The 15,535-nt window shown below is 41.9% G+C and overlaps 1 protein-coding gene across 1 annotated transcript in view; it reads right to left on the bottom strand.

The window, feature by feature from the left end:
- bmp1a (bone morphogenetic protein 1a) overlaps window positions 1-15,016 on the bottom strand; it is a 32,106-nt gene extending 17,090 nt beyond the window's left edge. Inside the window, exons 1-6 of the mRNA XM_031849205.1 lie at window positions 14,782-15,016; window positions 7,004-7,117; window positions 3,506-3,631; window positions 2,986-3,103; window positions 1,394-1,572; window positions 868-973 (exon numbers count right to left, since the gene is read on the bottom strand). Of these exons, the coding sequence (XP_031705065.1) occupies window positions 868-973; window positions 1,394-1,572; window positions 2,986-3,103; window positions 3,506-3,631; window positions 7,004-7,117; window positions 14,782-14,926 (788 nt within the window). The 5' untranslated portion in view covers window positions 14,927-15,016. The remainder of the gene's footprint in view (window positions 1-867; window positions 974-1,393; window positions 1,573-2,985; window positions 3,104-3,505; window positions 3,632-7,003; window positions 7,118-14,781) is intronic.
- Between the last annotated feature and the right edge of the window lie 519 nt (window positions 15,017-15,535).

A 15,535-nucleotide genomic window follows, 5' to 3' on the forward strand; every position in this document is an offset into this window, starting at 1 on the left:
ACATAGTTTAAATCATTTTAAGTTTTTCACAATTTAAAACACAGCTCAGACCTGCTACTGCTGCTGAAGCCACAATGATAGTGAAAAAAGTAAACTGATTCTGTTTTGGATGCACAAACAGGTAAAAACTTATGAAGCAACAACTCAGCTAGATGTGAAACCAACAGATCTACTCTGATCCACTCCAAGTCCCAAAGGAAAAAGCTAAATGGAACCAGACACGTCTGATTTCTTGCTACAGCTTACTTCATGCAAGTGTATTGTTTTTTTTCCATTACAGCAATGGGCAGTTTCATCTTATCCAAATATTACATAAATCACATTAGTGCTCCTCCATTCTCCCTAAAGCCCCATGCAATGTGAGCAAAAAGAAGTCTGCCAAAAGAAACAGACAATAGGAAGAGAGTCCTTTGTTCTAAACACTGGCTTTTCTGTAGGACCTACTTTATAAATATATAAACTAAAGACCCACCTTCTCCCAAGAAAACAGTTTCTATCTCTTTGTACTTGAACTCAAACAGAGAGGAAACAATTCAGATCCAAGATAGACATTGAGAGAACAGTGAGACTCTTCTAAACTTTCTGTCCTCAGGCTGCATGTTAGTTTTCTAGTGATTTATTATCAGGGAGAATTTAGTGTTTCATTCTTCTCTTTGGGAAGATTACTGCCACATTACTCAGCAGCAGCCCATAGACAGACCTGGTGCATTATAGATCTATATACTCGTAAAAAAAAAAACAAGAGCAGAAATGGAAAATAAAGATAATGGGTTAAAAGGTTGCAGCAGAGCGGGAAACAGCTTGGCCTGACTCGATCTAAGACTAGTTTTCATGTCTGGGGCGTATGGAGTGGAACTTGGCTCCTACCTGGAGAATGTATTCCTGGCATAGTGCATGATACTGTCGAAGTCATAGCCCTCTCCCAACGAGTCCACCTCCCCCGGCTCCATCTTCAAAAAGTTATACTCTTGTCCTGTGAAAGGAAAAAGCTCAGTTGAAATATGAGGCAGAGTCATACTGTGCCACCTTATGTATTCATGTCAAAAGGTGAATACCGTTTAATCTTTCCAAAAAATGGATCATACAATGGGGCTACACATACAAGACACAGCTAATGTTTCACAGTAAGATTGTATGCATTTTAGGATGACAACAATTTGAAAAAGCTGGCCCAGATACTGACTGTCACGATCAGCTGTTTATATGCCGTTGACCAGTTCTATAAACACTTGAAGGCTGAGGATGAGCGTATACCCCACTGGTGTTTTTTTCCTGTTTCTACCATCCTAGCCCAGACTTTCTGTGTGTACAAATGTGTTACTTTTATTATTTTGACTCTTACTGCATCTTTCCAACATTATTGCTGAGGGAACAATGAGACCCGGGCTCCTACCTGGTTGAATGTTGTCCCTGATAATGCTGACGTGTTCGTCTCGGTCAGGCCGCGTGTGTTCGTGCCAGAATCCAATCACATGACCCAACTCGTGCACCACAATGCCAAACTTGTCACAGTTCTTCCCGATGGATATGGCCTGAGGGCCCCCTCCGCGACGACCCACATAGGAGCAGCACCTGTGAATCAGACACACACACACACACACACACACACACACACACACACACACACACAGGCAGTGTTAACGAAGCCCAGTCTTTATGTTTTAGTAAATGAAAAAATTAACTAACAAGCAAGTGGAAACCACAGAGGAAGACTAAAAAAAAAGTGACATTTCCCAGGGGAGAAGAAGAAGGAATGTGTCCCTGGCTCTATATACATGCTCTGTACATATAAAATGGAGCTTGTAATGAGAGCAACATTATCTCAACAACCTCTGGTCTGTTTTACAGGAGAGCTCTCGGAGGTGACCTGTCATCCACACATACAGCAGTGACATTCATTCATCCGTCTGCCAATGCAACTGCTGAGTGTGACGGTGGAAGCTGGATGGCTACAGCGCTCCATCTCAGCATGACATGAAAGGTTCAGTGTGGGAGTTGGGAGGACGGGCAACACACATCACGGCCCTGTGGGCCAGACGGCCGCCCTTTAATTACTGCGAGCCTGGCCAGGCTCTCCTGAGACACGCCTTGAACTTTGCACAGGACAGATGGGGGCCTGCTGAATATGCAGCAGAGTCAAACGTTCCCACTGCTAACCGCTGCCGCCTGCGTGGATAATGTCATCCCTGTTGCTCCAGAGGCCATGTTACCAAGATAAAAATGGCAATCAACAGTTGGCTAGAAAAAAGCTCAGTTTCATGAGCTGCATCCGCTTTCTGTTAAGCGGTTTGTGTTGAATGATACATATCAGTGGGAGAGGTACATTGTGTATAATGACATAATGGTTTCAGCTTGTGGTTTAAATCTGTGTGAGGTTATAACATGGGAACTGGAAACGTTTTAGGTCCGTGTATCTTCTGGGAACCTCTCTAATACGTCTCCTAACAGCTCTGCCATCTTTTCCCTCAAAATCATTTCCTCAAATTTAAAGGTTGAACGGGTTTATGTTCCCAACAGCAGCAAGTGCCTAAATTTCAAAGTATTTAATCGCTAAATAAAATAGCCCTGCACACCCAAACAGGTTGTCAACAACCAGCTCTTTTCTTGAGTGTCTGTTTAAGAAGAGTTCTGAGTGGACACGGAGCATAACTTTAGTGGAGTGCAGTAAACAGAGTTATTGAGGAAGTCTCTCCCTTGGATGCAACTCTGTTCACCATGTTTGACACAAGTGCTCAGTGACTGATGCAGAGTGATGATGAGACACAGGAGGACATTCCTGGCCACTGAATGGCCGTCTCTCTCAGGACTGGTAGGGGGCTGAAATAACCACTCACACAGGGGATGAACAATGGTGAAAGGCTGCTGAGCAGGGAGCATGTAGAAGTACGTAGGCGCTAAATAATTAGCTGTAGATAACGAAGGCTCAACAGAGGCTGACCATTGTTCAGTTCCTTCATGTGGGAGCTAAAAACCCCACTGACTCACCCACATGGTCGGTAGGTGAAGACAATATAGCTTTCTTCCTGCGTCCTCTCAATAAAGGTCACACAGGTGTGCTTCTCCCAGTGCCGCATGGCTTGGCGGAATATTGCCCGCTGGCTGCCTGAATAGGACGAAAGAGAAGGTGAGATCAGTGGAGCTGACACACACACACACACACACGCACACACAATAGAAAAGGGTACTGAATAGAAACGGCGACAGCTGGAAACAGCTTCAAGACATAGAGTTGAATAGAGAGTTACTGGAAATGAAGTCATGTGGCATCATAATAAACCTTTACACTTTAATTAATATTTCATAAAGTTTCAGAATTGCGTATCAATCACATAAACATTGCATTACTTATTTTGCCTTTGAACAATTACCCGGACTAGATGACACATTACATCAGTGCATTTCTTTATTTCTTTACTCATTTGGAGGAATTCTCAGTTCAAGATTATTTTTCATGTACGTGAATACATTCTTGGTTAAAAAGGACGAGTAAATCGTTGTTACTTACCACTAAAGTTTCCGCTGATGACATAGGGGATAACACCTTCAGGCCAAACACGTTCAGGTCTGGAGGTGGCAGCCCTTTTCCTGCGGAGTGAACCTCGGCTATTTTGGCTTCTCTGGTTGGTTGATCCTTAAGATTTCAAACAAAGACAACAGAAACAAATTACATTTCTGGGTCGGACATTTTTATAAAGAGCAAATATACTTTACCCTTAAATAGTTCCTCAGAAAAGAGACTTTTATCCTAAAACTACAGGACATTGTTTCAAGGTTTGATGCCATTCAGAAATCCATTATAATTTATCATTTCTAAAATTACATTTACGCCCTTAAAGAGACGTTTCTTCAAATAACATTGTCTTCTCATTTTTGCACAAATGGATTTTCTTGAAGCTCAATTATTTCTTCTTCCAAATTAATTTCCCCATTTCAATGTCACTCAAACGCACATAAATGCAGAGTAACCATGGAGACTAAGCTCCCAGCTAAACCTGGTGATAATAATAACGTCCACATGTGAACCACACAGAGCACAATCTGTACTTCACTGTGCTGCAGAACATTAAAGCAAATGGAACTGCCATCATCTGGTACAAACCCATTTTACAGAAAATGTTTGAACTCAAGAAAATTAAAAGGTGAGTGCGTATACACGTTTCTTTGTTGGTTTTCAATTGACTGACTTAAAGATGCAGTTTTGTGGCAACAGATCCAGTGTTGTTAATTGGCATTTTATGTTTGACATTGGGTCATTAGGACAACAAATTAACTCATCTAAAAAGGCAAACGTGTCACACTGACGTGTTCTCATTATGTCAATGTCAAAAAACAATGTTGACGTTAATTCTAGAACATTTATTAAGGATTGCATTACATCAGGAAGTAAAGTGACGCTTCTAAGTGTTATTTCCTGTCGCAACTTAAAAAGAAGAAGGAAAGATGGTGAAATACAGAGTTGCACATCATCATCGGGGTTGTTTTCCTGTGATTTTACCCACATCCAGGTTTTATAATTTTGAAGAATTTGCGGCCTTTGAAGGAAATAAAATCTGACTTTTGAATATGCATTATGACATCATTGATCAAAAATATACCCTGTTAAAAAGTTGACTCCTTTCCTTATAAGGAGGAACAGTAAGTGTGTGTAGCATTAAAAAACTTCAGAAGTCTAATGATTAAGGCAGAGAACTCCTGACCTTTAGATACAGTTCACGTAGTGCAGCAATTTAATGGGTGTGTTGGGAAAAAGTCATGATTTTGAGCTACACAATGAACATTCATATAAAAAGACAATGTGCTCTTGTACCTTTATATTTGTTCTTTCTATATTTTTTCCATTTCATCAAAATGTTAATAAATAGATGAAGTTGATGTGCTTAAGAGTATTGGGACACTGCAGGTTTCTGTCCACATGAAGACTCAGTTTCTCACATTTGGGTTGAATCTGTTTCAGCTGTGGAACCCTCCATTGTCTCTGATTCGGGGGTTAATAAATGATGAATCATTTTTAAATAATGAATTAACATATTGACCTTTATCCAATGAGGAGCTTTATGCGATCGCTGCAGAAACATGTTTCTTGCACAACTTCCCCTGCTTTAGTGCCACATATGTGAAATAGTCTGACGAGGACAAAACTCCAGCAACACTTGTAGCATAAAGAACAACTTTATTATGAGACGTCATCTGGATAACCCTGACGAAGGCCACGGGCCTAAAGAATTCGATCTCACAATAAAGTTGTTCTTTATACAATAAGCATCTCTGTAGAAACAAAGTACATGTACATCTGGTTTGAGTACATCCTGCCCATGGACTGTTATTCCATAACAATACTTGAAGCCGTGCGACTACGAGTCCTCGTCTTTTCAAAGTAAATGTGATTAACATGTGAGCCTCAGTTTGCACAGCTTTTTAAAATTTGCTAGAACAATGTGTTCTGTCGAATTTCAGTCTGCAAGAGTAAATCTTAGCAGCCTGGTGAGATCAATTAGCACGAACACTTGTGCACGTGTTGAGGAGAAGTCTGATAACAGCCAAATCTGCTCGGTTAGCTGATAAGAAATAGTGCTGGGGAGACGAAACTTGAGGAAGATGTGTTAATTACAATAATATGATCAAATCTACCACCTCCGTTTATAGTTAGGCAGGGAGGACTTTAGGTCAGAGGTTTTATTGGTTGTTATTCTGATCATGTTCTTTATGCTCTTGGATTATGTTGGTGAGACAACAAGGGCTGAAAAATAAGAGTTGGGATCCTGTGAAGAGATACGACCACACCTGTAGAAAAGCAGGTTTATGATTCATTATGAGGTTTAAGTTCATAGTCCAGTGAGGTGACAGCATTGAGAAGGTTTTGAATCCAAACATTTTATTAATTGACACTGTATGGAAAAAATAAAAAATTAAGTTATGATTCTTGTTTCCTGAAATAAGGATAGCGTGTTTAATAATAAACGATTTAAATTATTTGCATCCACTAACAGTTAATCATGAAAGAGTGGGTGTAGAGTGTTAAAGGAATATCATTTTACTGCAAATTTTTGTACTGATTTGTTTAAAAATAAAAAGTTGATTAACCTTAAAGATACTTAAATTGTTCATTCCTAATTATACAATAGATGACTGAAACGTTCCATTGACTTGTGTGTATTCTGGATTTAAGAGGACCTCTGCGGTCGCCTAATGTGGTAGATACAATAATGTATAAAGGTTGCCTTGAATTGGATCTGGTGTATATACTGAAGTGCGGGATCGTAAAGAACAGTCTTATGCAACTGCACTGATAGTGATTTTCATTTTTAACACTATTACACAACTATTAGATGTGCAGTGACTAACCTGCTCAAGTGGACAAATTGATATTTAGAGATGAGTGTACACACAGTTTGTCCCTGTTGCAGTCCAAAGCCATGAGTCTCCACTTAACTCTCTGCCTCAGGGGTCACCACTTAGTCTATAAATCAATATTGCCCAATGGATATTTTGAGAGCAGTTGAAACATATTTTAATCTGGCAAAATGTTTCCTTTCCTCAGCATGCTCATCTATAATGAAAGACAGCAAACTATCACTATTCAAGCGCTAACAGCAACATGCACAGACTTGTTGGTTCGTGTTCACCTGTAGTTTATAGGATTGGGATGCTTGTTGGTCCCGGCTGACTTACAGCTGTTGCTTAAATACTGGTTGTTGTGTTTTTTAAGAGCAACATTTAGGCTGACAAAGCCTTTCAATTGCTCACGAACATGGTTATACAAGTGTAGCAATGTGTAGTGATAACAGGAATGTTGTAGGCATTTAAAGACAGCTCATGAAAGACACAAAGCTGCTATCCGACAGGTGCTGCTGCCGACTCTGGAAAGTGAACCGTGTTCATTTCAGGTGTTTTGTTGCAATTAAATTTAATCTAGAGTGCCAATTGAAAAACACTTTAAACACTCCAACGAGGGACTTCCACCTCAACTTGTAATTTTTGAATTTGTGGTTTATGTCGTTGTTACCTGTGTCTGTATTATTAACGATCTGGACGGTTCTCTGCGCCAAATCGATTATTCTGTCCACTTTAAAGAACCGCAGGTCCTCCTCGTCAAGAGCGATGTCTCCCAGAAAGGCAACTGAAACAGACAGAGATAGCACATGTCAGACGGACTGTAAGGCAACTGCACAATATGGAGCACAAGTCTGAGCCGCCAAGTTGCCTCAAGCTTTTCCTGCTGCTCAGACAGAGTAGGCTGCGTGGAGGCCCAGTCAAAGCACTCGTGGAAGGCCTAGAGCAAGTAACACAAATATATAAACACATCATTCCTTTCTCCTTGTCCCTAATCTGTTTACCCTTTCCTTGCAGAAATAGAGTTGGGAAACAGCAGTGTGTCTGTTTGGATAACAGGAAGGCCGGCTTGTCTGGACTCCAAATTATAGGATAGAAATGTAAGCAGCGTATTGCACATGGCTGGTGAAGGTTCATGCAATGAAGAGAGAGTATGAACTCAGAAACCTGACCGTTGACATGAGTAATTGAGCCAAGTTAAATTCAGATGTCACCAACGACGATTATCACACGGTGTGCTTTGGCGTTGGCGAATAGTTAATGAGAGCTAGCAGATATGATACAGTGAGACACTGACACTGTCTCAATGGAGTAATATGGGGCACCTTGAACAAGTAATAGCTCTTTAATGAGGCCAAGGAGAGAGAAAAATAACCAAACAGTCACACTTTATGAGGAATGCGCTTTATGGGATTCCTACTAAATGCCCAATTTCTTTGGAGGATAAGCTAGGAGTCCTCTCCGCAGAGACAGGGCGCTCACTTTTACAGGCTTTTAACACCAGCACGTCTCTAGAATTTATGGCCCCGGCTTCTATGCAGGCGTTTTTGGGGGGGGGGGGGGGGGGTAGGGAGGCGATGAAGGTTTCAGGAGAAGCAGAGGGCGGAGAGAAGTGCAAAGGGGTGTCACTGTAATCCCTATCTGAACAGGAGATGACAACGACAGGGGAAGGGAAGGGAAGAGAGGAAGAAGGCATATCCTCTCGGCCCACACCGCAGCTCTGAATAGGAAGGGCAGATGAGGAGCAGCAAGAAAATGACAGCCCTCTGCATGTGTGCTTGGAGGTTAGTGTGGTGGAGGGGAGACCAACCCAGAGGAGTAAGAAGCTGGGAGAACCACTGAGTTCAGTGGAGTGATTAATGGTAGAAGTTTGAATCTGCAAATCCTCAGTGTGTCACCCTGATAAAAGCTCCCGTAACTGTTAAAGAAAATAAACTTGTTTTGTAGTTTCAAGGCAGCTTTATTTTTTCTTCTAGAACACAACCAAAACATCTGCGGGAAAGATCTTTTATCTCCTGCACTCTAACAGTTTGACAGAGGAATGAGACAAGAGAGAAAGGGAAGAAGAGCACAATAGAAGCGAAGTAAAAAAGAACACTTGGCTCACGTCTCTCTTTACTAGTAGAGTATTATTGAAAGAATGTGGAGCGGGCTTTGGTAGATACAGGCCAGTCTTCCACCCTGCAGGACGTAGAGGATGCACAGCAGCATTGCTGTGTTTGGGATTAGAGGCTAATGACAGCAATAAGAAAAAGGTGCAGATCACAGCCGGCAAGACAGGGCACGCACAGAGGACAGGTTTAAATTCCACAGGTCAAAGGGTTCCTCTAATTTGTGCTCTCGCAAAGAACACCAATTCACTCCAACCAAATCCCTGAGACATAAGCACTACTCACAATCAGCACTCATACGGACAGCCTTTCCAAAAAACACCGCTGATAGGAAGAAGCTACCAGATGAAACAGCTTATTGCGCAGTACATTACATACACAAGGAACTTGGTTTGGTGATTTGGTGCGTAACAATAAACATAGTGCAATATTAAAAGACATAATTCAAAAATAGAAAATTACAATAAAATATGATAAACAAACCAACAAATAAAGAGTAAGTTAAGACAAGTATGTTAGATGCCGCGCAGTATAGATGGATAGGCTGACTGCAGGGGGACATTTTTCTCTTTTTTCTTCACATTTTTATTTGATTCCAGGAACTGACTGAGCGCTGAAAAGAACAGACAGTACTTATGTCCAAGTTGCTGCCATATAAGGCCTTAGGCACTGAGAAACCATATCCAAAACAATTCTATGAAACTCTTTTTCACTCTGGTTTGACTGAGGAAAATTAAACAAACAATGGGAGGACGTTTCTTTTCACACACAGTGTCGACTGGCGTCATATTAGCAGTGATATGTGCAGGCTGTGACCAAATAACGAAGAGCAGGCTTTCTCCCACCCCCATGAGGTTCACAGAGGGCTGCGCTCCCTGCCAAATCATCCACCTCCGTGCCGGAGACAGGCCGGTTAATCCGCAGTGTCATTGTTCTCAGACAACAGTGGAGATTGAAGTGAGCAAATGCACGCCCGGCGGCATTAGGACTCATTTCCCCCAGGCACAGCAGTCGTCCTGGAGACGCTGTTTCAGGTTTATGGAAAGACTCTCAGGGATTGTGAATTAATCCCCTTGTCTCCTGGCTTTAATTATCCACAGAGGCACGGTTTTAGGGAATCTATTGTACACAACTCTAGGCTGGGATTGAGGACAGGCTATGGAGAAAGGTGATAAACTCATCCAGATACATGGTATGAGGTACAAACACATAAAGTGTTGTACTGTAGATTAAAAGCCACAGAATGTGGCAGATGGCAATGGATCACCGTACAGTACAGTGATGCATCCATTTCCAAACATTATCCATTACCTAAATCACAACAGCTGCAGCTGTAATACTAATATCTATGCAGAATCGTTAGGCAATAGTAGTAGGGTTTTTTAGCTGATGTTCTAGATTAGATGTCCCTTTTATAGTCAGAGAAGACAACAAAAAAGTAGGCATTTAAGTTGAAATGCAAATATCGTATATATTTCTCAAACAAATGAGACTAAATATAAGACAGAGACCTTTGATGAAATGTTAATTGAACATATTTGATGTGTGATAAAGACCATTGGATTTTTTTAGTTAAGCTAAACCTTCAAAATCCTTCTCATCTCAGACCCCCCCCCCCCCCCCCTACAATCAGCGCATCCAGTCAGATTACACATGAGATCTTAATCAAATTAATCCCATTGATTCCTGTAATGCCCTCCCCTCGATTTTTACGGTGTCAAATACTCCAGGACTATTCCCATAAATCTCCTTCCGTGAACACCAGGCCGCGACATCTGCCACTGAAAACTGCACAAACATCAATACTAAGCCCATACTGACACTAACGCCAGCCTATATTTAGAAGGCCAACTCCACTGAGAGGCCACGTTTTACTCCTCGCTGTGTTTATAGAGATGTTTAGACAGTCTTCCCCGAGACAAGACCTACTGAGGAGATGAGAAAGCCCGGAATGCATCACAATACCCTGGCACCGCCTTTCACAGCCTTGGTAACAAACGCTGCATTTGAATTCAAATAGAGGCCAATAGCGTATTGCATTAAGGTGATAACCATCTGATGACAGTGAGTATCACTTTTTCAGGTTCCATTCTGCTTAGAGGAGAGATTGAGGCAAATGTCTCGAGCTACAGCCTGAGAGTAATTATTTTCCTTTAAAAGTGTGAAGTCTCATCAAAGCCACAGCTGAGATCAAGACCGAGTTACTGTCACCACACTGCAGCTTCAATCTTATTGGCGAAATGAGAGCGTGGCTTCAGCTGCAAAGGGCACACAGCAAGATACCTACCTCCCCTTTAAATTTCACACTCCATCAAGCCCATTAGCAGATTGGATTCTCCAGCTCAACCCTGCCAGTGATTACTGATATACCCTACTGTCAGTCGAACCCCCTCTAACGACTCAGTGTCAACGATACACAGCATTTAAACTCGGATGAATAATTCATCGCCATACTGCAGGGATTTTCACCTTTGACAAAAAAAAAACAAAAAAAAACTTATTTTGACCATCCATACTTCATATTTCTAACACATACTCATGCAGTCTGGTGTGAGGAAAGAACAGATGTCCAAAGCAAAGTTTAAACAGGTCTGTGGATTAACTAAATCTGGAAGATTCTTCAACACTTTCCATAAACGTTAGCTATCTATATTGACCACAGGTCGAGGGAACAGAGAAACAATTCTTCCAGAAGAACAGCAACGTAGCGCTGGGTAATTATTTAGAAAAAACCCAAACTGTGAATAATGAAGAAGTGACTGTTAAGCTGCTCATTATAGTACGCTAATTGGGCATCATTCAAGTCATTTAAATGAGCTCTCACAAGCATTTGTTGTTACTTAGGCTCCGGACCCCAGACTTGGTATTAATGTAATGCAAGATTAGTTATTACTTAGCTCCGACGACAAACATATTGTTCCAACTAATGCACCGAGATCGTGCCAATAGATCGGCTCCCTAATCACCTGAACCCTGCGGAGAGGGAAGTGGCCGGGGTCCTGTAATGTAAAAAAAACAACAAAAAAAAACACCCAGTGTGAGCTCCGCTATGCAGCCTGCATTCCATGATAAAAGAAAAGCATCTACTTAAGTGTTGCTTAAAGGCCCAATCATGAACAGACGGCACAAACTCATTGCCAGAGCAGGTTTACCTGTGTAACAATGGTCATCTGTTTTGAGCGGCTGCCATTTTCAGACACTCGCATAAACAAAACCCAAAGAAACAAATAAAACCAAACGTTACAATTTTGTGAAAGGAGGGATTTCACAAAATAACCTGATCAAAACAACTTACTGGTCTGGGTCATTTTTAGCAGAAGATTGTTTTACATCTTAACATCATATCATAAATACATCATGCTACACAAGTGTTGTCTTATGATCACAGAGGCTTTTAACTGAGTGACACTTCAGTGAATAATAAACAGACGTATAGGGAAAAGCTCTAAAACATTGTTATCAAAAAGAATCCAGCTGCCGTATTTTAAATGGCCACATCACATATCAAGTGGCGAGAGGAAAAACACAGGTCACCGTTGACCGAAACAAAATATTCAGAGGCAGAAAGCCCCCCCGAGCTCGTGAATGGCCTGCACTCACCTCACCTGAGCTGGTGTGGCAGCATGCGGCTGTCCTGCCCTCCAGCCGTGCTTTCCCTTTGGCACGAGGTGAATGACCTACAGTCTGTGTTAAGTGTTTGAGCCAGTCACAGGAGAGAGCTGGTGCCCAGATAGACCAGAAAACCACCGGATAAGAGAGGACAAGAGAAGACGGGGGCGTTCAGGTTGCCCTATCTGCAGCAGCAGCACAGGAGCTCAAAAGCATGTCTTCAAAACTTAAACAACAGGATGGGACAGACACGCAACGCAGCCACAGTCTTTAGTAGATTAAGATGTTTTCTTCATAATTGAATGCATACGTACACGTCAAACCAGTCACTGTTTTCATGATTATCATTCCAGCAGAGCAGACAATGAGCGTGACTGCTTCTCATCCATTTTTCATTTTGAAAATGAGTGGATCTAATCCCAGAGGCTTGTTAGAGTTTTAAATTACTTCCTGGGATGCTGCCAAGTTTGGAGTTCTGCAAACTAAGGAATTTTCCACTGGTTAACTTCCTAAATAGATGGCATTACTTCAGTGGTATTGCACTGCTCGCTTCCATCCATGCACATTTCTATTATGTCTGGTGTAGTGATGAGTTATTTAATCCTTTGTCAATTTCAACATTTTTGAGGGATTCTGTTGGCGTAGCTGAGGAGGATGGAACACACGCACTGTGACAAGAAATGAAGAACTTAATCAATGCATTTTAAATAATATGAATAAATAATTTAATTGAATGACATGGCCTCCACTTGGTCAATCAGCCAACTGACCAGCCATCACAAATTAACATCTTATATGTCCTGACGGCATTCACTTTCAAGAGGACAACGGGAAAACAATTTGGTAAAAATCCTGACATCGAAGAAGAGTGTTAACCAAGGCCAGACAGAGGACAAGAAAGAAGTGCACTCCTCACAGAACATTACTGCAGTAGACGCTGTAAGCAGTTTCCTGGGCGGAAGCAGCAACATGACATAAAAATGCTGACCCTGAGGCCACAGAGAGCGATCAAATTGACTCAGTGTAGTGATGTGCTTTAAAAATCAGGGGAAAAAAAGAGAGTAAATCAATAATCCAAGAGTTATGATCTACTAGTATTGAGTTGACTACGGTGACAAATGTTGTCTCTGGTATCAACTGAGTGAGGAGTAAAAGAGAGAGCTGAGATGTTGGACATGTTGCTGCTTTGTCGGAAGGAGAAAGGCAGGTATAGGTGTTTGAAGAGCTGGAGACTGTGAGGGTTAAGAGAGTGGGAGTTTGTACTCGAGACCGTCTCCACCTGTCCGCAGATGTGCCCAGAGGAAACCATAAACAAAAGTGTACTCAATCCAAATGACTCTTAAAACTGTATTACTAATAATGATAACATCCTCAACAAACGCTGATCCTGAAGTGGGAATGTCCCCGATGAGGCACAAACACAGCATCATTGAACCTTGGTTAGTTTACCTTTCAGTCTAAAGGAGTCATCTGAACACTATGTCCATTTATCCATGCTAGTGATGCAAAACAATCTGGTATGACCACTTGAATGACTCAAATGAAACAGTGACGCAAAAGGAAGCAACCTCTTGACTGCCGTGAACATGGTTCATCTGCAGCCGGACATGTTTATGTAAAGCCACATCACAGTCTCCCTCGCCACTGACTCTTCTTGTTCTCGGGGGAAAGATGAAGAAAACAGATAGGTTGGTAGCTGAGAGTTGGGAGATTGCATTGTGTTTTTACAACTGACAGCCACATCAGAAATTGTCAAATTTGTAAGCACTTCCCGGACTTTAGAGGTCATTTTGAGTGAAGCCAACCCTCTGTATCTGTAACCTGAATACTTTCACCAGATGGAAAACACAATCTGTTCAAACTCCCCCAAAGGGATTTGGCAAGACAGTGAGTTCACAGTACACACACACACACACACACACACACACACACACGCATACGGACACACACACACACACAAAAGTCACAATGATAAATCAGATATGCTTTTGCCAGAGAATTGTATAAAAAAAAAAATAAAAACTGCACGTCTCACCACAGCACAAAAGATACAGACATATTTATACGTTGAGTCATAAAGGCAACATAATTATGTGTGCATCATTTCTAAGCTCCACTGTACTTTCCTCTCTCCCCTCCTCCACTTTGTTTCAGTGGCCGGCCGCGAGAACAGTGGAAAAAAGCACTATTTGTTCAGTGACAAAAAACCAAACAGAAAGGGAGCAGAAAAAGTCTAAAAATCAAAGTGGAGGAAACATTTCGTTTACCCAACAATATAACAGCACACCGCCTGCAGGAGAGAGCATTGTCACTTTTTAAATTTTTTTATTTTGCCGCAAACAGCAGACTGTAACTTTTCAACAAGCAAGTAAAGCAAAACTTTTCAAGTCTCGAGAAATGTATCCAGACACTCATCATTTTCATTTTCATTCTTTCAACCCTTTGCAGCCGCTCTGCGACCTGGGTTATCCAAGGCGACTCAGCAGTGTGTGTGCTTCAAATGTTTCAAACTGCAGAAACTATGTCACTCAGTACAAAACAAATGCACATAATGTTCTCTCAAGCCTTTTAAAAACTACATCCACTACTGTCATCTCTCCAAACGCGTTTTTTCTAGCCGATCTGTGCAAGCTCCGCAAAACAGATTCGTGGCATGTTTCTACTTCCACATCAAAGGTGAATCACAGCGTAGCTTCTACAAAAAAAAAAAAAAAAAGGGGGAAAATCTCACCAGCTTTACAGGGATCCTTGTAGTCGATCGTCTCTGATGTGGCACCGGACTCCACATAGTAGCCTGGGTCAATCGCCTCCAAACCGATCGCCAATACCACGCCGAGACAGGATAGAAGACACAAACATCTCGCCGTGAGATCCATTATTGTGGAGGGGGAAACGGCGAAAGGCGAGGGATAAAGGTGAAGGCAGAGAGGGGGGACAGAGGGAAAGAGAGAGAGAGAGACAGAAGAATGAGTGAGAGAAAGAGAGAGAGAGAGAGAGAGAGAGAGAGAGAGAGAGAGAGAGAGAGAGAGAGAGAAAATGGGAGGTTTTTTTGGGGGGGAAATTAGATCCCTCTGGAGGGCGGGTTTTAAATCCAGCCTCTCTCCGGTGTGTTCTTGGCTCTGGGGGCAGTGATTCCTCTTCTCCAGCCAGAGCTTCGGATGAGTGCAGAGGACTGCCTGAGGAACTTTGATGATCTGGCAGCTCCACAGGGGCGGTGAAAATGCCCTATTACGCGGTGATGCGTAATAGGGCAATAGGGTGATGCCTGCGCTTATTTATTGCTCCCTAGTCGATCCATCAGGGGTCCCTGAAGAGCATACGTGGGACTATAATTTGTCTCACTATTATCTCTTTGTGAAGAAGGATTAATGGTGATAGTTTCCCATCCGCTGCCTCCACAGTCATGTTTATACGAACCTTAATTCAATATTGAATTGACCAAAGTAAAGCTGCCATCATATTTCACTCCCTGGAACAAGAGCTTG

Source organism: Anarrhichthys ocellatus, unplaced genomic scaffold, assembly GCF_004355925.1.
Source record: "Anarrhichthys ocellatus isolate YVR2014 unplaced genomic scaffold, GSC_Weel_1.0 scaffold9, whole genome shotgun sequence".
Classification (NCBI taxonomy): domain Eukaryota; kingdom Metazoa; phylum Chordata; class Actinopteri; order Perciformes; family Anarhichadidae; genus Anarrhichthys; species Anarrhichthys ocellatus.